At 39.6% G+C, this 27,377-nt stretch overlaps 1 protein-coding gene across 3 annotated transcripts in view; it reads right to left on the bottom strand.

Annotated features, from left to right (window-relative positions):
• ATRNL1 (attractin like 1) overlaps positions 1 to 27,377 on the bottom strand; it is a 730,944-nt gene that overhangs the window by 58,361 nt on the left and 645,206 nt on the right. The window contains exon 29 of one of the 3 annotated variants that reach the window (XM_046649424.1): positions 2,700 to 2,865. The exons of the other annotated variants lie outside the window; for them this stretch is intronic. Coding sequence (XP_046505380.1) covers positions 2,858 to 2,865 — 8 coding nt within the window. The 3' untranslated portion in view covers positions 2,700 to 2,857. Of the gene's footprint in view, positions 1 to 2,699; positions 2,866 to 27,377 lie in introns of those variants that run through there. 3 annotated transcript variants of the gene reach the window in all.

Below are 27,377 nucleotides of genomic sequence, written 5' to 3'. Positions count from 1 at the left end.
CTATGTCTGTCTGTCTGTCTATCTATCTACCTACCTACCTACCTATGTCTGTCTGTCTGTCTATCTATCTATCTATCTATCTATCTATCTATCGAGAAATTCATCTAGAAAAAAGACTGGAAGCATATACAACAAAAAGTTAACACTAATATGGTATTATAAGAGATTTATATTTTCTTCGTGTTTTTCAATATTTTACAAACTTTCTTCCATGAACATATATTTTCATCATAATCAGATGAAAATACTTTTTTAAAAGAATTCTCACACAAAGCATCTGATGCAAAACTGCTGGACGTAACAGCTTAGAGACAGGTCGTTTTAGTAAGTCAACTTCTAAGTACTTATTACTTGATGTATTTCTGGGGAAAAAGCAGTGAGAACTACTTAATGCAACTCATCCTTAGTGGTGAGATGAACCACAAGGGACATCTTCCTGACAGTGGGGCAGTATTACCCTCTTCTCACCTCCAAGGAGCTAACAGTATTACTATTAATTCTTGACATGCTATGCAATCTCCCTGAGAACAATGGAATTTACAACAAGATGTGATTCTTTGAGTCTGTTTATTTTATTTTTTTGGATAAGGCACAAATTTTACATGAGTACTATCTACTTATACAGTCACTGTTCATCATTTAATTATATAGTTAATGCCATGGATTACAATAGCAAATGCACAAGATGTAATTATAGGATAAGTACCTGGTAATTTCTATTCTCTAAAGTGAAGATTGAATGTTAATTAGCGTTAAGCATATTACAGTAGGTGCAATTATCAGGTAATCTTTGGGAATGCGTACTTTTTGGATCAGCACTTATTAAGGAAATCCCATGTAGTTACTGATGAATGTCATGAAAAGCTGCAGACCTTTGTGCACTGATAAAAGAAAGAATTAGAGAAGTTAATTCCACTGTCACCTTATTGGTATTACTATATTCCCATTGGTCCCTTGTAATTCTGTCCCTCTAAATGCTCATTCAATATTCCCAGCTACTTGGGAAATCTGGAAAAGCTATGCATGTGACGCATATCTAAGTACAACATGCCTGAAGAATCCAAGTCCATCAAATAGAACCTCTCTTCAGCAGTTTTTGCATTTAAATATGAAATCATAATGAAGTGTCCAGGTGGCAAAATTTTTTGCTCTAGCAGCTGCAGCACCAACATAGGAATTCAAAAGCAGAAGCCCAACAGATTAACGATTCCCCATAATATTATCTCTGTAACATGCAATTTGTTCTCAATGATAATTAGATATTTAGGAAGAGACATAATTAGGAAGAGGCGGCTTAATGCCTTTTGTTGTTGTTGTTGTTGTTTGCTGAGAATCTCCTGACAGCCAGGGGATGCACTACGGGAGTAATGTGATTCCGATCGTGGAATTTGCAGTAGCCGGCTCCATTGAGAACCGGCCGAAACATTCTGCATGGTGAAATAAAACCATTCTAAATTCAAACCTTTCTCTAGTTAATTGGTGTGTCATATCTCCCATCCTTGAAAATAGGCCAGGGTTCTGTTTATAAGTGCTTCACAAGCATGGATTACCAAAAGAAATGTTGCACCAGATATAAAGAGAAATGAGGTAAAATACAATTTCAAATCCATTTTGGAAGGATGATGGCTAAAATAGCCATGGAAAGGTAAGGTCCAGATGGAAACTGCTATTTTCTTTTGCCTGTTAATGACAGCTGGTTCCGCTTTTCCTCAGCTCTAGTACTGCTGCTACCAGAGCCCATATTTAAATACATGCTGTTTTCCCTGGAATTTTATTTACAGAATCAACCACCAGGTGCCTTCCTATGAGCAGAGAGGACACCATGCTACTGAAAATGTCATTCTCCAAGTCCACCTCAAATACTCCACCACAGGCTGAGATGGAGAGTACAAAAAGACTGTGCCTGAAGGGTGTGGGCCATTTTTGCACAGGTCAGGGATCCTCACCCCAGCAGAAACGGTAAGAACATTCGTCCCCAAAAGTCACAGTTCTCTCGATACCAAAACCCTAGATGACTCCCTTTGCTCTCTCTCCCCCAAGGGAACTACTAAACTGACTCCTTTCACCACTGACTATCATTAAAAAAAACCTTTATATAAGTGGAATCACACACTATATACTCTTTTGTTGCTGGCTTCTTTTGTTCAACCTTACTTGAGTGAAATTCACTTGCATTGTTGCATGTAGCAATAGTTTATTTAATCCATTGCTGTATACTATTCCTGTGTATGAATATACTACACTTTATTTATCCATTCTACTGTTGGCTGTTTGGCTTGTTTCTAGCTTTTAGCTGTTATAATTATGCTGCTATGAACACCTCTGTTCAAGTCTTTTGGTACATATATATATACCCATTTCTGTTGGGTTTACACCTAAAGATATAATTGCCTGCTGACTCCTAACAGCTGAAACTCACTTGATGATATGCATGAGGGCTTTGTTTTCCTAACAGAAGAAAAGACGGCTTTGTTGAGGAATGAGTCTGAGACAGGGTGAGAAGCACTCTGGGGAACTGGAACTTGTGGGCTGGATGTGAGTCCCCTACGCAGGAAGGGTAAAGAGGTGCTTGCAGGTTTGGACGGGTACAAGGAGAGGTGTCCAGGAGCCAGAGGGTGCACTCCCACCATCCTGTGCAAAGCTGGGCCCAGGTCGGGTGCTTTTGAGAATAGGAGCTTGGGATTATGAAGAGGCTGCAGCCTCGGACAGCTACTGGCATCTGTTCACCTGATCGGCCATGGCAGTGGGAGGCACCTAAAGGCTCTGTGGACAAAGGACAGCTGGACCCAGAGGATTCAAACAGAGCTGAAGTCACGTGGCAACTGTGGTTCACTCCTTTGGGGGCTTCCAGCAATAACTAGCAGCCTGTTGGGAGACAAAGAGCAATAAAAGCTCACTATCTGGCAAGAGTTGAGGTATTTGTAGACATCTGGCTAATTACAAAACCAGCCAACACACGAAGTGGTTAATGCTATAGCAGTTTGATGAGCAAACACCCAAGAGCCAGTGGGGAATAGATGCCATTCCATTCCCCACGCTGCTTCTCACTCTTCCACACAGACTCCTTCCTCCCCAAAACTTCCTCTCTACCCCTTTGTTACAAAACCACAGAGAACAGTTTTAACACTGCCAAGAAGGAGTCTGGAAGGCTTCACAGAGGAGGTGACAATGATGTGTGACCTGGAGAGTGACAGGATTTTTCCAGGTGATGCAATGCCTTACAGACTGAAGGGAGATCATGGGTGAAGTAACGGAAGTATGAGAATACAGGGCGCCTGTGAAAACCGTGAATAGTTCAGTACAGCTAGAAAGCAGGATGCGGGGGCAGGCCTGACGGTGCTTTTAAGGCCACTTATTTGGGCAGTTCAGTAAAAATTTCCCTAGCAGCCCTGGGCAGGGAGAACCTGACTGCTAGTTTTCTCTCCATACTCCCCACACATCCAACTTGTCTGGGCTTCCTGCAGGCATTACAATGTCTGTGTTTATTTGCTCAGTGCTCAGTTTTCATTCAAAACCTTTTCTGGCTCAGCTTCCCCACACTCCAAACCCCTTCCCCAGAGACAGCATCTGCTTGTGAATGCTGAGTGCTGAGCATGCAGCACCTCTCAAGTACCATTTGTACAGAGGACCTGGCTGTGCTGGTCTCAGTCTCGTGGTGTTAGAGAGGAGGCCCATGTGCTAGAAAATGAGGCTGGGAAAATACGTGAGGCTGCCATGCTGAGGGGTGAATTCTTCCTTGTCAGCAATGGCTATCCCTCAAAGAGCTTTAAGTAAGAGAATGGGCTGAGTGTGTTTCAGTAAGTTTCCTCTAGCCCCAGTGTGGAAGATGGGCTGGTGGAGGGGAGAGGGAGGTAGGGAAGCCAACTGAGGAGCACAGAGCAATGCAGGTGATAAAGTGTGTGGGATTTGGAATCACACAGACCTGGGTGGTAGCACTCATTTGGGATCAAAATACTTCAATAATCTAAGCATCAGTTTCCACATTTATAAAATAGACATAATGGATGAGAAAGATAACCTATAACGAGTGAAAGAAATATACAGTATGTGGCTTTTTGAACAGAAATAGGCTTTGCAAAATCAGAGGTGGGATCTAGTGTTTGACTACATGCAGAAGTTGAGGGAGGAGTCAAAAATGACTTTAATATTTTGGTCAGGCAAGTAAGAGAGAACACAGGAAAAGACATTTTTGGGAGAAAGCTGTTGAGTTAAGTTATGGCCTAGGTGTGTCTGAGTGCCTGGGCATTACCATCCAGGCAGAAACGGAGCAGTCCTCAGGGGTGCTGCAAATGGCTGCGCGAGCTCACCACTGTCCAGGATGCATGAACTCTGGGGTGGAACTGCACTTGCTCAGAGGCAATAAATGAGCTACAGTGGCCCTGGCAATACAGTACTCCCATCTGTAACTGAGAGGGGAGCAGGGGAGGTGGCCTATCCCCCAGGGGGACTGCTCAGAGATGGGAAAGCACCAGCACCACATCAGCCCGGCGCTGCTCTAAGCACAAAACTGACAGCCCTGGGGAGAGGGAGCCTGCAGGGCCTGCAAAGACAGGTCAGGCTCTGAGGATACAGGTACCAGTGCAACTCCACAAACACATGGGTAGGGAGCCCCGCATCTCTGAGTAATTTTCATTCCAGGGGGATCAGGAGATTCAGAGACCCAGAGAATATCAACGTGGGAAGGGGCCTCACAACTACTCATCCAAAGCTTGTTCTTTTCCATGTCTCAAGGGAGAAAAAAACCTTTAGCTTGTGACTCCCTGCTTCCCCTCTTTCTCTTCTAAGGAGTTCTTTCACCTTCCTTCACTATGTACACAGGAAATACTTAGGGCTCCACTACACTAAAGTGCACAGAAGAGCCAGGACGAAAATTTAATACCGACCAGGTGAACGACAGAGACATAGCTGGACTGGCTGTTTTACAACATTAATCACATTCTTCTAGGTCCTTTGAGTTCTACTCCCTTTCTAATTATCACAGTTTCCTCTAGCCAGAGCATGGGATTGCTTTTTCTCCTGAGTCCACTGTTTTCCATGGCCAGGCACAGGTTGATCCCAGTGTCACAGGTCCCCGGGTCCTTCAAAAAGTGAGCTTTTCAGTCTGAGCTACAGATCCACGTTCTGGGCTGACTGCACCTGCCCGGCTAGGTCAAGCACTCTACTTGAGGGCTTGAGCAAGATGACTTTATCCTGAAATAATTTTGGTTATTGGCCCAGCATATAAGATGCTTCCTGTCTGAGGTAGGCTTTGCCTTATTTCCAGATGCTTTTTGGCATCATCTTTGCTATGTTAGCTTTTACCATCTGGTGAATTTTGACTTTCAGTTTCTGAAAATTTTCCTGGCTCCCGAACTCAGCTTTCTTGCTCCATTGTGACCGCAGGCTTCTCCATATTCTCCTGTCAACTGGTTCTCACCCATCACCCACAGACTCTTCTTGGCTCCCTGATTCACTGGGGGCCATGAGTGCAACCTCAGTTTCAGTTTGAAAATGTTTTCCTTGCAGCCACTTGGATCACAGTTTTGCCAAAATCTCTAGTATACTTTTCAAAGAAACTCATGATGATGATTATTTATTTAAAATTTATCCATTACCTATTTCGAAAAAAGGATTTAAAGTAGCTAAGTGACTATTATTTTTATTTTCAGCTTGAATCATCATTGTCAGGGTCATCCCCAGGTAACCTTGCCCTCTATTCCTTTCAAAGTTCCTAATTTCTTTCTTCACAATTCCCTTTATCCTATTATACAGCTTCACTGGGTTCATACCCACCTTTGGCTTCTAAAGAGATCTGCCCGCTACCTACACATCCTGCGCAGGGCTCTCCTAGCACAGTGGCTGCATAGCCTTGTGCTGAAAGCCTCGACTTGACAACTGGACTCTCTAGGTTCAAATCCTGACTCTGTCACCTATTAGCTGTGTGATCTTGGGCAAGCTGCTTTACCTTGTCTTCTCTATCCATAAAATTTCAATAAGAAGTATATTTATCACATGTGGCTGCTGTAAGGGTTAAGTGAATATGTGACTGCATGCATACACCCCTTTTTAATGGTATCTGGCATAGAAGATGTAACATATGTGATAGCCATTATAATGTTTCTCTTTCTTATACTGTTTTTACACCTACAGCTCCACATTTTCATCTTTCCTCATTCCTACCACTGGAATCTTCCAGTCCTTCAATCAAACAATTAATATTTGAGGAGTTAGGAGGTAAATTTTTCCAAAAGTACAGGCCATGGTGCCGCTGAACCCAGAAGCTACCTGTACTACTCATGTATACGCAGTTTCAGGGGCACTAGTGTTAAATAGAATGGGTATTAATACAACACATACACTACGCATCACAGAGGGGAGAACCTTGAAACTTTAGGGTCATAATATAATGGTAAGTGGGCGTTCTCACTCTCAGTAAAACATGGAGCACATCTCCAGCTTCCTCTTGGACATGGAAAGAGCAAAAGAAAACTGCTTATAAGGTATGTGCCCCCTGCCCCAGATCTATCCCGACTGGAGACACACTGGTCTATCTATCTGATACTCTGCAAGTTTAGACCCCTTTGGCAGGTTCAAAGCATTTGGCTAACATGAGTGTGTGTGCACGTGTGTGTGTGTGTAGGATTTAAAGTAGCTAAAGTATGTGTACGTATGTGCAAATGTGTGTGTAGGTGCACTGAGATTTCTTATAAGTTATTCATATCTATTTCTTTCTCATAATTACAGTTTCTTAGAGTTATCTATTTCCTGGGAGTAGAGTCTTCCTAGTGGCATTCTCCCTGCCCAAAACTGGAGTGATAAAGAAATTGTGTCTCTCATTGCAAGGTGCAGATAGTGGAGCATTAGGATGGTTGGAATGAAGTTCTGTGTCCTTGGTGTGTGGCCACTGTGGCGAGGCTGGCCAGCAAGATCTGACATACAGTTAGCCAGGATGGTGTCCTGCAGAGCAAAGGTTCCACCATGTGTCCCTCATCAGGCCACACGTAGAGAGGTTTTCAAACTACGTCCACAGAGAACCTAAAGAGGTTTGTCAAGAGAGCCGTAAAGAGAAGGGGATGGCAGCTTTCTTGCCTGTTCCATTTCTACCAGACCTGTTCCACTTGTATCTGCTGGGATTCCTCCGAAGATTTCATTTGCAGAAAGGATGCTGTATGACCCCATTTGATTCCTCTGTCTCGTGCACTAGACTATGAGTGTCCACAAGGGTGCGGGTCAGAGTTGATTTCACTTAGTGCTGTCTACCCAGCGCCTAGCACAGTGCTTAGGATTTTACCGGCACCCAGTAAATATTTTTGAACAAATGAATAAAATACTGAAATCTACTTGTGGAGGGAAAAATATTGCCAAGTCCCTAAAGAGGTTAAAGCAACACAGCATTTTTATAGGATGTGGTTGGCTGAAATATTTAAAGTTAATTGTGTTAAATTTTGTTTGCTGTTTATATTTACCAGGATTTAAATATTCTTAAGCAATGCTTTTGTTCCTAAAGTCCAAATAAAATAATCTCATCCAGATATTATCATAGGGGAAATATTTGAATACCAGTGTGCCTTACTGACTAGTTGTCACTAATCTATTCCTGACCCAAGAGTAAATACGAATAGGGACTATCTGGACTGGGCCTACCTGCTCTACCATATTCTGGAGGAAGAGCTAAGGGGAGGTTTCAGTAACTCCTGATGGACATTCTTGATTTGAGAAAATCTATGGTCTTCCCCCAATGATTTCCAGAATCCTAGGACCAGCCTCAGGGATATCTATGTCTATACAGGCAGCTTCATTTCTAGCCATCTGTATTGCCTACAGATCTTTCTTGCAGGCTGTATTCTGAAAAGGAATGATCTCTCTATTCACATTAATAGCAAATAAAATGACCACTATTCTGCCTAAAGTGAAGTACAATGCAAGTAGCATTCTTGCTTCAATCAGATAGATGCCTTCTTCTCAATTCTGTTCTCCTGCTTCTAAGAAAGCCGGAAAGATATTCTATGATAATAGCAGCTCAAAGTAGCTCTATTACAATATACCAGTTACTCATTTTAGTTTGCAATTGCTTATAAAGCACAAAAGTTGTATGGTTCTTGGCTTGGATCCATAAGTCAGAAAATTTACTGTACTGTGCTTCTAATTATCTCCTATTCCTTTTAAAGGGAAAATCATTCTAGATAAATTGTTTAGCTGAATGCTATAAATGTTTTAAACTGAAAAAAGTGTTTCCTTTCCTGGAACTGTCAGAACAGTTCTCTAATTAAAACATGGTAGGCTTCTAGCTAAGAGAATATTCAGAGAGCAAGAGGTTAGAATTCAGTTTACTAACCACTTAAAAACACAAATTACTAAAAAATGCTTTAAAATTGTTTTTTAATATATACTATCTTAGCAATTAATTAATGATGCTTATCACTGTCAAATCTCTGTAATTATACAGTAATCATTCATTCCTCAAACCTTAATTGAGCACACACTGAATTCTATGTCTAAGTGAGTAAATTTACATACTAATCCCTTTGCCCTCCCTTAACCTGGAAATTTCATTTCAGAGATCCTCAAAATCATGAAACACAGTTATAAATTGAGAAAAAAAGTGGAAAAGACTCAAACAAGCTTCTGAGCAGCAAAGAAAACCTTGGTTATAAAGTTCATGCATTTTACTAGGTTTGTAGATATTTTCATGCTATTATTCAAATAAATATGGACCAAATAGAATAGCAGAAAAATTGGTGACATGTGAGGAAAGAACATATATTGTCTGTCAGGCACTGAATTAGGCATGTTACAGACATCAGCTTGTTTAGACATTTTGCTGTTCTTCAGAGATATGTAGTATTGTCCTCATTTCACAGAATAAAAACCTGAAGCTGAGAAAGGCTACATGTCTTCCAAGGATAAAAAAACCTAGAAAGTGGTCCATGTGCATCTGACTACAAATCTGACGTTCTGACCATTAAACCACACTGCCTTTTCCATTTAGCTTGTGCCTATAGGTTCTGGGCTGGGAAATATGAGGACTTCACAGGTAGTGGTTCATCAACTTAGACTTCCATCTGTCCCATTTTCACTTTGTATCCAAGATTCTCAGTGTTTGGTTTCCTGCTTTGCCTTTCAACGTCCCTGTGACTGAACGCAGTCTTAAGCCGAACCCCGAGTCTTTAATGGTTGGTTTTATCCAGACCCTGGACTTAGGGATTAAGTTCTCTGCAAATGAACTCAAGTCTCTTTATGACTAGATCTCAGCCCATGCTGCTTCAGCTTGGGAATGCCAACAGTGAGCCCTCTGGCCCCCTGCAAATCACTGGCCTGACTTCTGCCCTGAAATCTCTTTCTTCCAGTCTTTGCCTGGCTAATCCCTTGCCATCCTTCAAATTTTCCATTGCAATGTCATTTACTCAGGGAGGCCATCTCTGACTGTCAGATCTAAACGAGGAACCCTTGTTATACTCTCTTATAACAGTCTGTGTTTTCCTTCACTGCAATTATCACGATTTGTAATTAGGTATGTGTTTGCATGATTATTTGTCTGATGCCTGTCTCCCACACCAGACAGTAAGCCCCATAAGGGCAGGGACTCTGCCTGTTTTGTTCACCTTGAGCTAACACCTAGTAAGGGCTCAGTGGTTATAAATGAAACAAACAATCTATGCAGAGCCTAACCTAATAGATGCTCAATACACATTAGTGTGTTAGTGTATACGATCTACTTAGATCCTTGGATCTTTACCCTCATTCCATGTTCCATTTTGTCTCAGGGACTGATATCTAGATTTAGAGGGCTTTCTTTTGGGGTCCCTTTCCTGACTCTTCTTAGAAAAACTGACCCTGAACTTATCCCTCCATTTGTCCCTCAGGATAACTTCACCCTGCTGAAGTGCTATCTACTAGTGAGTCCCTCTCCATCCCCAAACTGGGTAATGACAGTAAGTTTCAATTGTCTGAATGTTTTATTTATGCAGATTACCTAACTTTTAACGATGGCTTGCTTACTAAAATCTTTAGGGTAATTCCAACAGCTCGCTAACTTTATTCAACTGGAAAAGCGCTCTCAAATCAACTTATATTAAGAATTTTGCAATAGCAAAAACACAACAAAATCTTTAATGAGTTCACCGGTAGAGATGCATAAGGCTGAGATGAACAAAAGAATAAATGATTTATTAGTCAATTTAATTCAATTTTGTCAGCAAGCCCTATCAATTCTTACTTTGCAATAACTTTCAAAATTCATCAGATACTCTCCCATTCTACCACTATCTGGACCCTTACCTGCTTGCATTACTGTAATATTTTTCTAACTGGTCTTTTACTTCTAGTCTTAATCTTTTATAATTGAGTTTGTATACTGCAGCAAAGTTAATTTTCTTAAAACCCTGCATTTTCAGGGTAGTCCTTGCTCAACAACTCATAACGGTTTCCCAATTCCTACCAGATAAAAATCAAATGCAGTAACTTGGGAGTGAGGGCCTTCCTGCCATCTTCTATCTGCCTTAGCAACTCCCCACTTCCAAACCACTCTGATTCTGACTCTTCTTTGCTCATGAGTCCCTCTGCTTAGATTGACCTTCTCCTTCAATATTGTCTGCCCAAGTCCTGCCCAGCACTTGAAAAATCTCAATTTCTGCTGACTCCATTTAACTTTTAGTGTATTAGTCTGCTAGGGCTTCCATAACAAAATATCACAGACTGAGTGACTTAACAGAACACAGTTCTGGAGACTGGAAGTCCAAGATCAAAGTGTCAACAGATTTGGCTTCTCCTGAGGCCTCTCTCCTTGACTTGCCCTTGACTACCTTCTGTCTGTGTCCTCACATGACCTTTTCCCTATATGCATACACCCCAGGTGTCTCTTCCTTTTCTTATAAGGATACCATTCCTATAGAATTAGGGCCCAAGCCTATGACCTCATTTAACCTTAATTACCTCTTTAAAGGCCCTTTCTTCAAATGCAGTCACGTTAGGGGTTAAGGCTGCAACATATGAATTTGGGGGAACACAATTCAGCCCATAACATTTAGTGAGTGTTTTTTCTCTCTCATTTTTATCTTTTGCAGAGATGGAAGTTACACAAATTAATTTATCGTCTGCCTAAAGAGATTATAGTCTCCTTCAGAAAAGTAATTATCTAAATTTTCTTTCTATTCCTAAAGTTTGTGCATAATTAACATTCATTTCTTTCTTAACCAGTGCCCCGTACTTGAGAAATGAACTCTCAAGAAACACCTGTAAAGGTAAATAATATCATCATTGCCCAAGTCAGTACTGGAGAGCAACCTAAAATAAGGCAGGGACCTGAGGATCAGTAGGTGATACTACGTGCTTCAATTAGTACTGGTCAGGGTGAGAATGGAAACTTCAGTTGGAGGTATGGCAAGCAGGGAAAACTTCAAGCTGGAAGAACTCAGCCCAGCAAGTCTAAGGCACCTCTGGTCTTGGACTCTGCATTCTAAGGAAGCCATAGGGTAAAGCCAAGATGTTGGGGGTAATGTCACTGTCAGGCAGAAAAGACCTTCTCCAGCAGGCTGTCAGAGAGACAGCAACCACATCTCCCTCCCCATTGAGAAGCACGGAGAGCTGTCTAAGAGACAAGGGGAAGGGAAAGATGAAAGAGAGAAGAGGGGTGGTACAACCTCTTGGCATTATTGTGCTGTCTTGTTTTCGTTCTCCCAGACCTATTGCCACAGCAAACCTACATTGCCCTACAATTCTACACTACATCTTTAAAACCCTGCTTTTAGCCATTCCAGCAGTTATTTGTATCTGGGTTAACATTCTTAACTGACCAATCAGTGGAATTACTGAAAACCTTCTTGAAGAATTCTCAATATCATTTTTCCTACCTGAACACTAAATTAATTAAGTTATTAAATAAAACATTGTGCAATAGCCTGTAGGTATTTTGACACTGATCTTTGAATGAGTGAATGAAAAGTGGCCAGTATATTTTCCTCTGCCACTTTGACTGAAAGTCAAATGTTTACCTAGAAGACAATCAATAGAGTGGATCCCAGACAAAAGCTTTGGAACAACAATGTGTTTTCTCCTTCTCGCCCAAAGGGCCCTCATTCCTCCTTTTCACTAACTAGGAACTACCTTATGGCACAGAATTTCAGACCTGAGCAAGTTAGGGGAGGTATATTATGGGTGGACTAGGGTGGTGAAGAGAGAAAGGACATAGCTCTTAAAATCCTAAAGAACACAACTTCTCACTCTGAACAAGAGCTTTTTCAGTCCTACTCAAATTCACCTTTTGGATGAATTTACAGGAAATACTCCCAGGAGACTCTTCTGCCTCATATTTGCTACTCTGGGGTCTAGGTCCTGGTTCCTGGTGGCTTGGCAATAGCTTTCCCTCATCGTGGCATCACCAGTGACTTACAGAAACAGCTTCTCTGATGACAGCACAGACAGAGCTGTATGAAGGTCACAGACAAGAAAACAGGTAGACAGACAAAGGAATATCTTTCCGAAACGAGTCATATCCGGCATGCAGGTCTCAATTGATTATGCTCAGCTGTTTATAGTTATTGTCTCCCATTTCAGCGTACTTATCTTACAACAAGGAAAATAATGAAGGACGCCATGAAATACGATCGGAAGGAGCTCCTTAAATGGCCAATAAATAGTGTGTACAGCTAGATTTTAAGGAAGAGCAGCTATGCTGTAATCCTTGAAGATGCCCAGAAAATCTAGGCTTCCCAGAATTCCAGCCTGATTTACATAAACAAATCAAGGAAATGTTTTACTCATAGAGTCTTCATTATTTCTCTGACAAATGCTAGAAAAATTGGCAAAGTGAAGCATCTGCCTGATTTACAGTTGCTCTTTCTCTGGAGCTCCTACAGTCAGGATATAACAGTATCTCCAGGAAACTGCAAATATTCACTCTATTTCAATTAGTTTTCTCCACACAGTCCACTGCCTCTTCAGCCAGCTCAGAAAACATGACTTTTAGTAGTGCTTAAGCTGCTTGACTTGTGAGATAAGCACTGAACTCCTACCTAGTCATTCCCTAGGAAGATTGGGTCCTTTGTGTCTTATCAGTTTACCTGCTGGTATTTATCTAACACCATTTGTGATGAGCTCCCACTTTTTTTTGTCCATTTGAATTTTGACTTGATATTAATTTATCATTATCTTCTGATTAACACAATTCTACCTTTATGACCTAGAGTCAAATTTTCTTTTAAGAGGCTCGTCTAAACAGAAACCTTGGAATTGAACAGTACCCAATTTTGAATAAGACTTTTAAGCTTGCACAGGCCCTATTAGGCTTTTGAACTTTTAACAAGAGAAAGCACTGACATCTTTCTGTCAACATTTTCCTGAACCACAAATTGCTCATGCATTAAAAATTCTCTAGAAATGACATAAAAAGGCTATGAAGCAAATGTATTCTTGTAGTGCAGGTCTGCAAGTCAGGGTAATTTCAGAATATACCACATAAGCTGAAAAGATGGCAGATGCAAGAATTGGATTTAACCGTAGATGATAACCCAATTTTCTCCATAGTGCTGTAACTCAATAAGTCTTTAATGGCTTCTTATATAAACAGATGGATGTCATCAAAAGGCACAGGATGATAAATCTGATTGGTGTCTGAATAACTTTCACTGCTTTATCCCCAAAACAAGTAGCAAGAGAAAAATGGGAGAACCCACCCTTAAGCCCCAGCATGAGAGTTTAAATTATTTGATTAAAAACAGTTGTATTTTCCCAGTGGCATAATATTGAAAACAATCAGAATGGCAAAATCCAGGAAGTGCAATATATCTTTTTAATTAGGGTTCTTTTTTAAAAGATTTATACTGTTTAGCTTAGCTGTGTTTATTCTTATTTAGTTGACTCAGTTTATTTTCATACAGATTTACAAATATTCAATTAAATCTCTTTGGAAGATTATGACTTTCAATTATCCATGATGGTCCAGTGTTTATGGATTCTCAAGCCCATGGCCCAATTTCTGCTGGTGAAGCAGTTCCTGACTCTTTGAACAGTTCCTTTACTTGGATGCTTTTTCATTTAGCTCACTTATTCACCAAGATCATTGAGTGGAATTGGATTTCAAACGATTCATTGTTAGAAGTCCAATACACACATGAAGAATCTGACCAAAGCTTTCCAGGGCTGGAACTGTCAAATTCTAAACACACACTGATAACCTCAGTGAGATTTGTCCAGACGAACCCAGGAGAAAGGGTATGGTTAAAACAATTTTCTGAAAGGAAATATGTCTTTTGTTTCTTTGTCATTGTTATATCTGGGTTGTGAGATTATGGGAAAGTTCTCTGGTTTTTAAGTGTTAATTTACGAAATTCCTTGCCTTAGACAGAATAGAGGGCTAGACTGTTTTAATGTCTGATGATAAAGTATATCAGTTCTTTCATATGAGAGGGAAAAGTATCAGACAGGATGGCAATGCTAATGATCTTTGTCTCTAGTATAAGATACCACTTTCAAGTATTTCTGAGATGCAAAAGTTTACTAAGTTTATAGCTGTCATAAGAAACTTTTCAAAGACAGAACCAGAATATTCTCAGGAACCTAGTTCAAAAAAAGTTTTCCTTTTTATCCATAGTTCAAGCAATTGCTTTAAAATATTTTTATTATCTACATTAGTTTGTCTATTGAAGTTAATTCTTAACAACTTGAAATAATAAAAACAGGAGACTCTTAAACAGTACAGCCCTGAGTACTAAGTTCCTAGAACTTTACATGTTTTAACCCATTTACTCTTCACGGCAATTCTAAAGGAACGGACTATTATTATCCTTAATTTATAGATGAGAAAACTAAGGCACAGATATATTGAGTAACCTGCCCAAGATCACACAGCTATTACATGGTAGAGCTAGAAATTAAACTTCAAGCAGTCTGGCTTCAGAGTCTGGGCTCTTAACCATTTTAATGTTTTACTGCCTTTCATAAAAGCTTGATTGATGTATAAAGATAGTCATGAAATTATCAGTAATCAAGTAAAGATGGATCAGTTAGGACCCACTGAGCACGGGGATGATAATCTCTGCTTTGGAATCTGGTTCCTCAGTCATGCAGGTTGGGGAGCTCAGGCAAGACTCCATCAGGAACGGTCCCAGATGACCAGTTCTCACTTCAAAAGCTTTTAGGATGCAGGTGAAGTATAAATAATAAAGAACATACTACCAAGTGTACTAGATAGGTATTGACAAACTTTACTACCAGCTTCTTCATATGCCATTGGGTGGCTTTGTCTTAATTTCAGATGACTTCTACTGTACTCTTCCTCCACTAGGCCCTGCAGAGGCTTCTGGTTTGCTGAATGCAAGGGCCTGTCACTAGTCAATTGCAATTAATCTCTTGATTGTGGAATCTGACTGTCTCCCTATGTCCCACGGGCATACTCATTAGGGAGGGGATGTGGCCATAATTTACTACAGTCATTTTCATGACATTCAAAATGCCTCAGTTGGCTGAATATAAATTGGTAAAATTTTCCTGAAAAGCAGCTTAACAATACGTATGGAAAACCTAAAGAAAGGTTCATACCTACCAGTTTCAGAACTAGCATTGTATCCTAAGGAAGTAATCACAGATGTGGACAAAAGTTTTACATGAGAACCTTTTATCACAGCATTATTTACAACACCAAAAAAAAAAAAAAAAAAAGAAGCAGCAGCAGCCTGGGAACAACATAAATAGCCAAGAAGAGGAGAATAATTAGGAAGTTTATGATACATCCATAAAATGCAATATTATACAGTCATTAAAATTATGTTTCTGAAGAATTTTTAATGACACGGAGAAATACTCATTATATAACATTCAGTGAAAAAGCAGAATACAGAACTTCATAAAAAAAATGATGCCACTTATGTAAAAAGATAGAAATCTAAATATATCTAAAGTCCTGAGAGGAAGTTTGTCTTTTGTTGGTTATCTCTGAGTTGTAAGATTTTGGTTTCTCTTTTCCAAATTTTCTAAAATGAAAAGACATTAATTTCATAATCAGAAAACCAACCAATAAAACATAAATACCCGCGAGCTACAGGGAGAAGTGGCAGATGTTTGTAGTGGTGGTGGTGGTGGTCGGGGTGGCGGGGGGAGGGGGGTGGAAGTAGGCAGTAGAAGAGAAAAGAGGCCTCCTCTTCCAGAAGAAATATTCCAATTCCCCTGCACGCTGCTCCCTCTCCCCAGCCCTCTAAACCTATGGGGGGCGGGGGGATGTACACACATATACAAACCACCTGATTACCACCCTCATGTAGCTCTTTCCCACAGAAGTGAGGGATTCCTGGCTACTACAAATATAAACAGAATCAAATCATCTCAATGTACATTTTTAAGCAAATGACTCTGAAGCCTGACTCTGATAATGTTCTCATAATGAGGCCGTAAATCCTTTAGGCTAAAACTAGAATGTCCTTTTATTTTTTACATTTTTATTTAGAATATCTAAAACTGGAATATCCTTTACACACACCTTCACAGATTTTTGTATTGCATTATAGGTTGTGACACTCACTGGCTCTTCCTCTTTTCTTTTTACTGAACACCGAGTTCCCGTACACCTCTGGCTCCCATTTAGTGAGATAAAATGATATATGATATGTGAAAACCCTAGGTCAATCAATGCTCATTTCCTTCTTCCCTCTGTCTTTACAGGTCAAATTCTTGTTTTGGAAAGAATATGAACCAAGACCAGTAGGATTTGGGCCTTTGGGGAGGGAAAGAAGAAGGACATTCCTGGCAGAGGGAACATTTTAAGCAAAGACCTGGAGTTGGGAATATCAGGCTACGTATGAGAAACAGTGAGTATTCTGTTTCTTCGGAGTGAAGGATCTGCAGGTGGTAGTAATGGAGAAAGGAGGCTTGAGGCCAGATCACAGAGGCTCCTGGTAACATTCGGATGATTCCAAACATCAAAGCCACCAATTAAGAGAGTAAAGATTTGCCACCATGTGTATTCAAGAGAATATACTATGGGCTTTGAAAGCAGTTCTAAAGAGGAAGCCAAAACTTATTTTAGCAATGTCAGTATGGCATGAAACTAATTGGCCTAGAAGTTAGAAGACCTCAAGTCATCTGCTGGTTCTGTCAATAACCAGCTGTATGACCTTGGGGACACTGTACGCCATCTTTAGACCTTTAGTTTTCACACGTGTAAAATCAGAGGGACCAAATTTATTAATGTACTCATTCCTTCATTCATTCAGCTAAGTATTGAGGGCCTGTGGTGTGGGGCACCATGCTGAACAGAGAGGACACTGTGACAAAGAAAGATGGTCCTTGCTTGCAGGGACTCACAGTCTAGTTAGGGAGGCAGACAGCTAAATAACTTTTAGTGTAATGAGTGGGTTAGGGAAATGGGAGTTCACTAAATTGTCCCCATTAAGAGACATGGAGGTCACTGGTGACCTCAGCAGGAGAGATTTAATAGAGAGGTGGCTGTGAAGTCAGATTACAGTGGGCTGGGGAGTAAGTGAAGATGGTGATAATAGACACTGTGTATGAAGTTTGGGAAGAAGCTGAATGAGCAGGAAGGGCAGGAGCTGGAGTGCATTTCAGTCCCATAGTCCTCTCCATTTCTTAAATACTAAGATTCCTATCACTCGAACAAGTATATTTAACCTTCCAAGGGAACAGCCTTGAAGGGGCAGCAACCAATTCAATGTATAAGCTCTGGTACATTTGTATAAAAATAAGTCAAGCGGTGGCCAGATTCCAAATACTAAAAGGAAATCAAAATCTGGAAATTATGCCCATGAGAATCTGTATGGTCTTAGTCTGTGGGTATGTTTAAAAATATGAGATGGAAGCTGCACAAGACAGGAGGCTGAACAAGATGAACTCTAGTTGTCTGAGCCTGTTATGCTAATGACACTGAAATTGGAAGAGAGGGAAGAGGGACAGTTCAGGGAGGAAAAAGCATACCAGGAACCCTAAGCAGCCTGCCAGGCTGCTGCTTCCAGTAAGCGGGCTGTGACCTTGTCTCTTACCATTCTTTTGCTAGTAAAGATGGTGTAAATAAATGGAAGCTTCCTCTGATTATACAACATTGGAGAGATGCTAATGCTTAAGCAGTTAGTTGCTTGAAATTCCTAGATGTGTTATCAAGATGACATTAAAACCAACAAGTGACAACATTGGAATTCTATTGTTCTAAGAAAATGCAACAGTAGAATTTAATTTTATAAAACAGCTAACATTTGCATTTAGAATTTCTGGCAATCCTTACATTACCAGTTTAACACTATTAATTTTTTTAAAAGATAAATATGTTCTTATTTTTTTAAAGGAAAATTACATTTATTTATTGTGTCAAAATATAAGGATTTCAGAAAGGCAGTTACATCAATCTTTGTGGTCAGAATTCAGAGCTACTATGGTAAAGGTTTGGGTTTATTTTTTCATTAGCATTTTATCGATTGGACCAATTAGTCCGAGCAAGCCTGAAATTCCCAAGATTTCTTAAAACTGACATCTGCGCCTTTCTTAAGCTGCTGGTGACACACATGATGTAAATTTACCAATTACAAGACAGAGCGGGATGCGCATGAGCAGTGGTAAAGCCTTGGGTTGAATCTGAAGTGCTCTGGGACAAAAGACAAAATAATGTTTGATCTCTGAATCACTCTTTAAAATCCCTTCTTTCATTTTGCTCTTTTTATTTTTTCATAGCATAAAATAGATCAAATTAAATGTGAGCTTAACATACTTCATGTAAGTGCCTTTTTCCTTAGTTTTCTATCCTGTATTTAATTCTTCCCTGCCAGGGAGATATTAGAGCATAGGAATTAAAGGCATAAACTGAACAGTCAGGAAAACACTAGGTTGAAATCCTGATGCTGTCAGTTATTAGCTCTGTAAACTACTGGCATGTTTTTGAACCTCAATTTTCCTAACTTGTAAAATATAAATAGTAATATCTAATTTATAGGATTATTACAAAATTGAATTTAAAAAATAAGAAAACAAGTATTATAGCAACTTACTCATAGTAAATACCCAATAAATGGCAGGTTTATTTGGGGGTGGGGATGTGTGTGTCTTTGCTCATTTTGGACATTTACATAGCCTGCTGAATATATTTTCTAAATTGAGAAAAATCCATAACAGAAATGACATTTGCATTAGGAGCCCCAGCACCTATAATTGTTCAGTACAACATGTCCATGTCAACATAATTTAAGGATATTTTTAATAGAAAGAGCTTCTTAGTCCCATCATGGTCTTGAATGCTTGATTATTTAAAATATTTTCAAAATCTTAACGAAAAATATGGTAACACATTGTAAGTACAAATAATTCAGTAAATGTGTGTTATCTTGTTTTAAGCTTTTATTAACATCGCTCCTCACGTTGCAATAGAAATCCTACACTTTTCTGATTTATCCATCAGATTTAAAAACGGAAGGCAGAATTAGAGAAAAAATCCACAAACGACTTAAAAGTTAATATTTTAAGAGTAAGGTGTCCTAATGGACAACACAAAGATGAACACGTAGTTCAAGAATCAAGGGAAAAATTCCAGAGGATAGAATAGAGGCATCCATCAGATTTGCTCATTTTTAACATCTCTTATACGTGAGTGAGGGGCCTGGCAGATGGGGCCTCAGAAACTTCCACAATAGGGCAGCTCAGAATATGGGTCATATAGATCTGGCTTTAAAATCAGCTCCACAACTTGCTTGCTCTAAAATCTTTGGCAAGTAAAACATTTTTGGCAAGTAAATAATCTTTCCGAAGCTTGGTTTCATTAGTTGTAAAACAGGAATAATTTCCCCCATGGGTTGTATTAAGAAAATTAAATGGTTTTTTTATATATATAAAGCACTTGGGATAGTGGCTGTCCATGGGAGGTGCTCAGTAAATTGTGGTGATACCTAATGTTGTTATTTGGCTATAAGTTATAAAATTTGTTTTTATTTATATGTTAACATATCACATAATAATGGCTAGACGGATCTCCCCCAATTTGGAGGCATGTTTGAGATGGCCTGGCTTAAGATAAACTATGTGGTATCTACAAAATTCACTTTGGGAATTCTGGGGAAGAGCTTCAAAGACTGTGACAGCCATTCTCTTGAGCAGCTGAAACTGAGGCACAGAAAGCTCATGTGGTTGCTCCTTGGGAGAGATCACGGACAGAGAAAACATTGACTTCAAAATTTGAGCCCCAAACTGAAAGTCACAAGGACACATACTCCAAATTACAAGAGCAGCTTTGTGACTAAGCTGCTTCCTATCTGGGCAACTCTGTGCAGCATCTCCTAGGGTGAGAAGCAGCAATAATCCTGATGATGATTAATCATTCTTCCAAGAAGTACAAGAGAAGCCAGGGAGCAACCATGAAAATGATCATTCTGACCACCTCTTGTCTCTTTTCTCCTAGAGCTTTCAGCATGCTGTTCACCCCTTCTCCCACCAGTCCCTACTTTGCTAGATCCTGCACAAGAACCATTTTCAGATTTAGAACTAGAGAAATCTGTGTCCTCAATGTTCAAAGGTGTGTATGTATGTGTGTGTGTGTGTGTGTGTGTGAACTCACATGCATAGGAACCCTCAGTGCGTATTATCTCTTCTTAATGCATTGTCTGCCTGGTTCAAATCCTAAGGAACACAGCCAGAGTATATTGTTTATATTCTAGAATACACTGAAGATAATAAATAAACAGAAACACACATATATACAAAAATTCTAGTTTAAGTAAGCTTTTGAGGGCTGGCCCAGGAACCATATAACCAGGCAAATATAATTTCTATGAAAAGATATAGTCTGTAATCTATAAATTAACTTTTGGAATATGACCCATTTGCAGAAGAGGCCTGAGAAATACTTTTTATTAACTTTTTGCTTTGAAATAATTTGAGACTTACAGAAAAGTTAAAAGGAGTACAGAGTTCTCATTTGCCCTTCACATTTTACATAATCATGGTATAATTATCAAAACTGGAAAGTGAGCCTTGATATAATACTACTGAGTAATCTACAGACCTTATTTGAATTTTGCCAGTTTTTCCACTTATGTTTTATTTCTGGTCCAAGATTTAATTCAGGATCTCACTGCATGTAGATGTCATTAGTCATTAGTCACTAATCAGTGTTAATTTCTCCGTCTTTGTCTTCCATGAGCTTCACACTTTTGAAGAGTTCTGGTCAGTTTGTCTTGTAGACTGTTCCTCAATTTGGATTTGTCTGATCTTTTCTCATGATTACACTGATATTATGTACTTAACAAGAGTACCAGAGAAGTGATGTTTTGTTCTTTTAAGTACAACATATCAGGGGGTATACAATTTCTAAATGTTTTATTACTGGTGATATTAACCTTGATCGTTTGGATAAGGTCATGTCTGCTACACTTTTCTACTGTAAATTTATTTTCCCCTCTGTAATTAGTAAATGTCTTGTGGGAAGATACTTTGAAGCCATGCAAATGCGCTGTTTACACTGTATTTTCTCCCATTAATTCCGGATTCCATCAATGGTTCTTGCCTGCAATAATTACTACTGTGGTATTGGTCTGATGGTGATTTTCTATTTCCCTTATCCTTTATATATTCACTAACTAAAATTCTGCTGTAAAGAAGAGCTGCCCCTTCTCCCCCATTTATTTATTTTTTCAACTATATATCTATGTTAATATGAACTCATGGATATTTATTTTTTGAGTTATAATCCAATAGTATAGTTATTTATTTTCTTCAAGTTGTTCCAGCTGTGGCAATTGGATTTTTCTTCAGGTGAGCTCCTGTGTCTTTTCAACATGTCTTCATAATTTTTTGAACACTTACTCTCTGGAACCATAAGACGTCCTAGACTCAACTTGCATATTCCCTTCCTAGCCTTAGAGTCAACTATTTTCCCAAAAAGCCCTGGTGCCTTTTTTGGAGAATGGTGTCAAGAAACCAAGATATAGGTGCTAAGTGTGTTTGTTGCTACCAAGATATCATTGCTTCCAGGCCTCCTCAGTGGACACAACTAAGAAACATACATATGTATACTAAGCCACACACACACACATCTGTATTTCTATATGTATCTACCTGGATGTGAATGAGTTCATCCTGATCCCTCTAATTCCACCCCAATACCACAGGATTCATTCTACCCTTCTCACTTTCTTCCTATGTATCTTTATTTCCTGGACAGTGAGAAACTCAGCTTTCATTATCCAAAATGGATTTACTTCTTTGTTCAATCCTAGCATAGACTGAAAGTAGTGTCAGAATTGCTAACCCATGCCCCTGTTTCCAGAAGAAACAAAGGTACTAACTATAGTACAGTGTTTCGTATATTTTGCCTTTAGCTTGACAGTGTACAGTCAAATACTATTTTCCAAAGTTACTTAGGTTGCTATTCTCTTCCCTATTCCCTCAGTAAAGTTACTTATTCATTTGTAATACATTAGGTTCATTTTTTATGGTTTGTATTCCATTTGGGTTCCCCACTTCCTGATTTTGTTTATTTATTGCATATGTGAAATCATTACAATGTTCCTAAGAGTCAGAGGCACACAAAAGGCTTCTCAAAGAAGCATCACTCCCTCTTCATCCCCACTACTCTCTCTTATTCTCTCATTTATATACTCCATTCCCACTTCACTCCTGTAGATAACCAATCTCATTTGATTTTGCTGTACTTTTCTTGTAAGTTTTTGCAAAACTAAGTAGATATCTCTATAATTTCTTAAATTTCCCTATTTCCTACATGAGGGATAGCATACTCTGGATATTCTTTTGCACTTTATGTTTCTCACTTAATAATATATCCTGACAATAAGTTCATATCAGTTCACCGAGATCTCCTCATTCATTTTAACAGATGCACTGTACTCCATTTGTGGACGTATCATAATTTATTTTACTCCTTCCCTATGTGTTGTCATTTAGGTTGTTTCCAATATTATGTGATTACAAACAATGCTGAAAGCAATAACTGACGCATATGTATTTTCACATTGCTGGAGGCATATTTGAGGGTGCATTCCTAGAAGTGGGACTGCTGGGTCACAAGAGTTCAAGTTTTGTTAGGTATTGCCAAATTCCCCCTGCGGCAGGGCTGTACCAGTTTGCATTCTCACCAGCAATGTGTTGTCATACTTTTTAATTTTCACCAACATGATAGGTGAGAAATGGTATCTCAGTATTGTTTTAATTTGCATTTCTTAGAAATACTTTTAATGCAGATGGAAAAAGGAAGTGGAGGGGAAGCTCAGATGGACACGCAAGAGCTGCACAAAGAGCTAAAACAAAACTTAGGAGTGTCCTAATAAGACTTCGAGTCACCTAAGAAGCCTAGGAAAAGATGAGGAGTCTGAAGTGTTGGGGAAAGTGAAAAGCATTAATGCAAGGACTGAACTGACCCACTGGAGATATACAGGGCAATAGATAATCTGTAATGCACTAAGCATAAGATAAGTTTAAAAACATTGACTTGTCTTTACATGCAAGAGAAAAACTAATAACAAATAACGCTTAACACAGAGAGACTCAAGGTGTTTGAAAAATCTCAGTCTTAACGAACAACTGTGATCTAAAAACCAGCAACAAAGAATACATTTTGTAGCCAAGCAAGAATCAGAAGAGGCTGTAAATGAATGGTCCAAGCAGCAGAAGCGACGTCTGGTGACTCACCCCTAGGCCATCAAGAAGAGTGTGGGGGGAGGGGGGACTCTGATCCTGCTTAAGACCCCGAGAATAAAGAACAGGCTTTAAAACATTCATTTTTAAGAAATGGAAAAAAGGATGGTCTCAGAAATGATCAAACAATGATCTTATGAATGACCAAACCATCAAAGGAAGATGGTCATATATGGAAAAAAATAACAAAAGACCCAAAGAAACCCGTTAAATGTAGAAAAAAACCACATTGTAAAACCACTAACGTGACTTGGGACAAACAGGTCTCCAGGACAGGGCTGAAACAATAGCCCTATTCAGTGGGGAGGAATCAGTTGTTTTACCCTCAGTAAAGTTTCAATTATATTTCATAAGCCAAATCATAGGCCAGAGATTAAGGAGGTTTTTTTCATTTTTAAAACCTGAGAGAGATCTAGAAATAACTTATAGTAAGGTACATATAACAAATACATGGAAAAAATACAGTCAAAAGTATGAATTTGCAGCTAGCTCAAGAGTTGGACTCCGGGAAGTTAGCGCCAATAAGGACAGGTGAGTAAGAGAAAGGAGGAAAATAAGTAAGCAATATATTCAGTTTCTATTATGCTCTAGACACCACTTAGCCCCTGGAGATATGATGATAAATAAGGGGGAAATCCCTCCTCTTAGCTTGTCTGGGTAGAATAGAGACAGCGTAATAAAAATTTTACAATAGTAAGTAAAAAAACAAAGTAGTGGAACAAGAATGAATAGAAATGGGGACAAGTTTCACAGAGAAGGTGATCCTTGAATTAGAAATTCTTTCAGTGGAAAAGGGGAGGTGTGGGTGTTGGTGTGTATTAAAGGATAGTCTAGGCAGAGGGACTAGTATGTGCAAAGGGACAGAGGTATTGTGTATCCCTAATAAGTGGTATTTTACAAGTCATTTTGGAATCCAGCAGTGTGAGGCATTTAATATCTCCCTAAAATTATCATATTTGCAGATAACACAAATGGGTCACAGAGTATGAGAATGGTGTTTAGAAGGATAGGATTAAACTTCAAAAATGACCTTGAAGGCTGGCCCAGTGGCGCGGGGGTTAAGTGCGCATGTTCTGCTTCGGCAGCCTGGGGTTCGCAGGTGCGGACATGGCACCGCTTGGCACGCCATGCTGTGGGAGGTGTCCCATGGATAAAGTAGAGGAAGATGGGCATGGATGTTAGTTCAGGGCCAGTCGTCCTCTGCAAAAAGAGAAGGACTGGCAGCAGTGAGCTCGGGGCTAATCTTCCTCCAAAAAAAAAAAGACCTTGAAACATCAGAGAAACTGAAATTAACTGCTTCCTTTTTTGTGCAAAAAACCCACAGTGGGTAAAAAATGCAGAATGGCAGAATAGGTTAGCAAGGCTCAGAGGAGTCCTACTGACCTGGAAGTAGGAAAGTAATCAGCAGGGCAGGACAACTGGTTTTAAGAGAGGTGAGACACTGAATAACAAATAGTTACTGCAAAGCCAGAGAGAGCCCCCTGGGTTCTAGCACTGGACCCGCCACCTAATAAACGGTGGATTCTGAGGAAGTCTCTTCAGGTGAACTTAAGTTTCCCTGTCTGTCAAACCAAACGGACAGAACTACCTCTAGGATCCCTTTCTATTTCATGGTTCTTGAGCCAATGATATTTCAGAAGGTTGAAGAGCGTTCTGAGAGTCATGAAGGGACCCATGCTGGAAGACATAGGCTCTACAAGGCACGATGGAGGGGCGGGGAGGATGCATGGAAACTGAACTGCAGGCTGGGAGGTGATTTCAAAACTGACTTCTATCACGTGATGGATTATTATAAGGACCACAATCAGCTGTTCTCTATTTCTGGAAAGAAAAGAACAAGAAAAAAGAGAACAAAAGAATGGCATCAAATTGCAGTGAAGACTGTTAAATAAATAGAATGAATTAGTCCCGGAAGTTATGGGCATGGCTTTTGGGAAAGTCTTTAGAAACTGTCTGTCCGAGATGATTCTGGACAAGGTCAACAGCTGTGGCTGCAAGCAGTTGGATAAGCCAGATGTCACTTCAGTGCCCTTCCCATCTCTGTGTTTCTGCAGTTATATAATATTGTGTATAAACAGAGTAATACCAAATTACCCCATTTATCCATTTTATCTATCTATTAATATGAACAAGAGTTTCCCTTCCATTTTACCAGTAAAGTTTTGAATACAAATGTGACTTGGCCTCTCCCCATTACAGCTCTACATTCAGAGCTAATTGCCTCACAGAACACTTAAGGAGTCATTTTTCATTATGATGGTGAGCAAGGGGAAAGCAGATGGCACAGTCATGTTATTGATTTGATGATCCTTGCCTGGCTTGTTGGATAAATGGAACCGAATGTATGGCCACTGCATCCAGACTTTTAAGGCCTTCAAGGTTCAGTTCAAATTATGTCAGACAGCAGGTTCATGGGGCAAGAATCCATTTATTCCTCCAAGGCTTCTAAATGATGATCCCAGGGACCATATAGGACTCCTCAAACTATCGCCTTGGAGTCCTATGCACCAATTTAGTCTCTCAACTCTTATAAGGGAGAGCATGAGCTCTCTCTTAAGTTTTGCCAATGCTTTATCTGCTTGATGGCTCTGAACTTGCTGCCCATCAGTTAGGGATGTCGGTGCCACTTACATAGGTTATGCTCCTCTGCAAATAATAAGGTGGATAAAAAGAAGGAAGTTACTCACTTTTCAGAGGGCCATTAACTCTTTCTCTAAAAGCCCTTAGAGAAAGATCATTCTGGCCTTAAAAAGTTAATGTAATTATAATCAACGTTTATCGTTTTTAGGCTTACAATACTACTGCTGCTGGTGCTTGTTCCTCCACTGGCCCTCTCATTAAGAATGAAGGCATATTCAAGCTCAAACATGCCTTTGTTAGATACTGTGGCACCACTTTACAGTAAATGGTAGGATTTGAGATTACATCAGCTATCAGTATAAGAGAATTTTTATCAAAACTTCAATATACTCCCACTCCCTTAGCAATAAGGGACCATTGACCCTTTGAAGTAGTCCCCAGAAAAATGTTTATGTGAAAAGAAGGAATTCCCAGGGCCTTTGACCCACATTTTCTTAGCATTTTATCAGTTTGCTAGTAAAGAGATATTTTCTCAAGCTGCTTAATTTTCCTTTTTGGATCTAGGGAGTTCGCTTCTGTTTGCCATTTCTGGATCCTGGTGGCAGAAGGTTCTGCCCTCTGGTAAGGAGTGGATTAGTATTTTTATTTTTCTGGTTAGGTTTTGCAACACGGCATAGTAAACATGAGAGAGGGGTAAAGTCCTTCCCTGCAGGAGAGAACGGGAGACCTTGGTTCTGGTCCCTGTTCAGCTACAACCGCATTGACCCTAGACAAGTCCGTCCCCATCTCTAGCTTTCCAGGCATCTCTTTTGCAAAATGTGGGTAGAATTAGATGATTTCTAAGTCAATTTCTAAAGCTCCAAAATTTCTAAAATTCTCTGACACGCAGAATTATCCATCCATCTTTGTTAAATGCAGGACATAGACTTCTGCTAAATTCTCCTAAACCCATGTAAAGTAGGACTATTTAATTCACGACCAATTAAAAGCAAAATGTCTTGCTAATCAGCAGTTTTATATACACCATTGTGCCAGCTATCATAAGAAACACTGAGGGGCTGGTTTAGCCCTCACTTTTTATTCATACCCACAAAATTCTTGTTTTGTTGCTTCAAAGGCAGTTTGTTTATTCTAAACAAATCTTCATTCTCCCCTTTGGCTTTGTAAGTTGATTTGTTGAGTTGCTC

The sequence above is a fragment of the Equus quagga genome, chromosome 2 (assembly GCF_021613505.1).
Source record: "Equus quagga isolate Etosha38 chromosome 2, UCLA_HA_Equagga_1.0, whole genome shotgun sequence".
Lineage (NCBI taxonomy): Eukaryota > Metazoa > Chordata > Mammalia > Perissodactyla > Equidae > Equus > Equus quagga.
The sequence above is the reverse complement of the archived record's forward strand: the minus strand, read 5'-3'. Positions and strand labels throughout refer to the sequence as shown.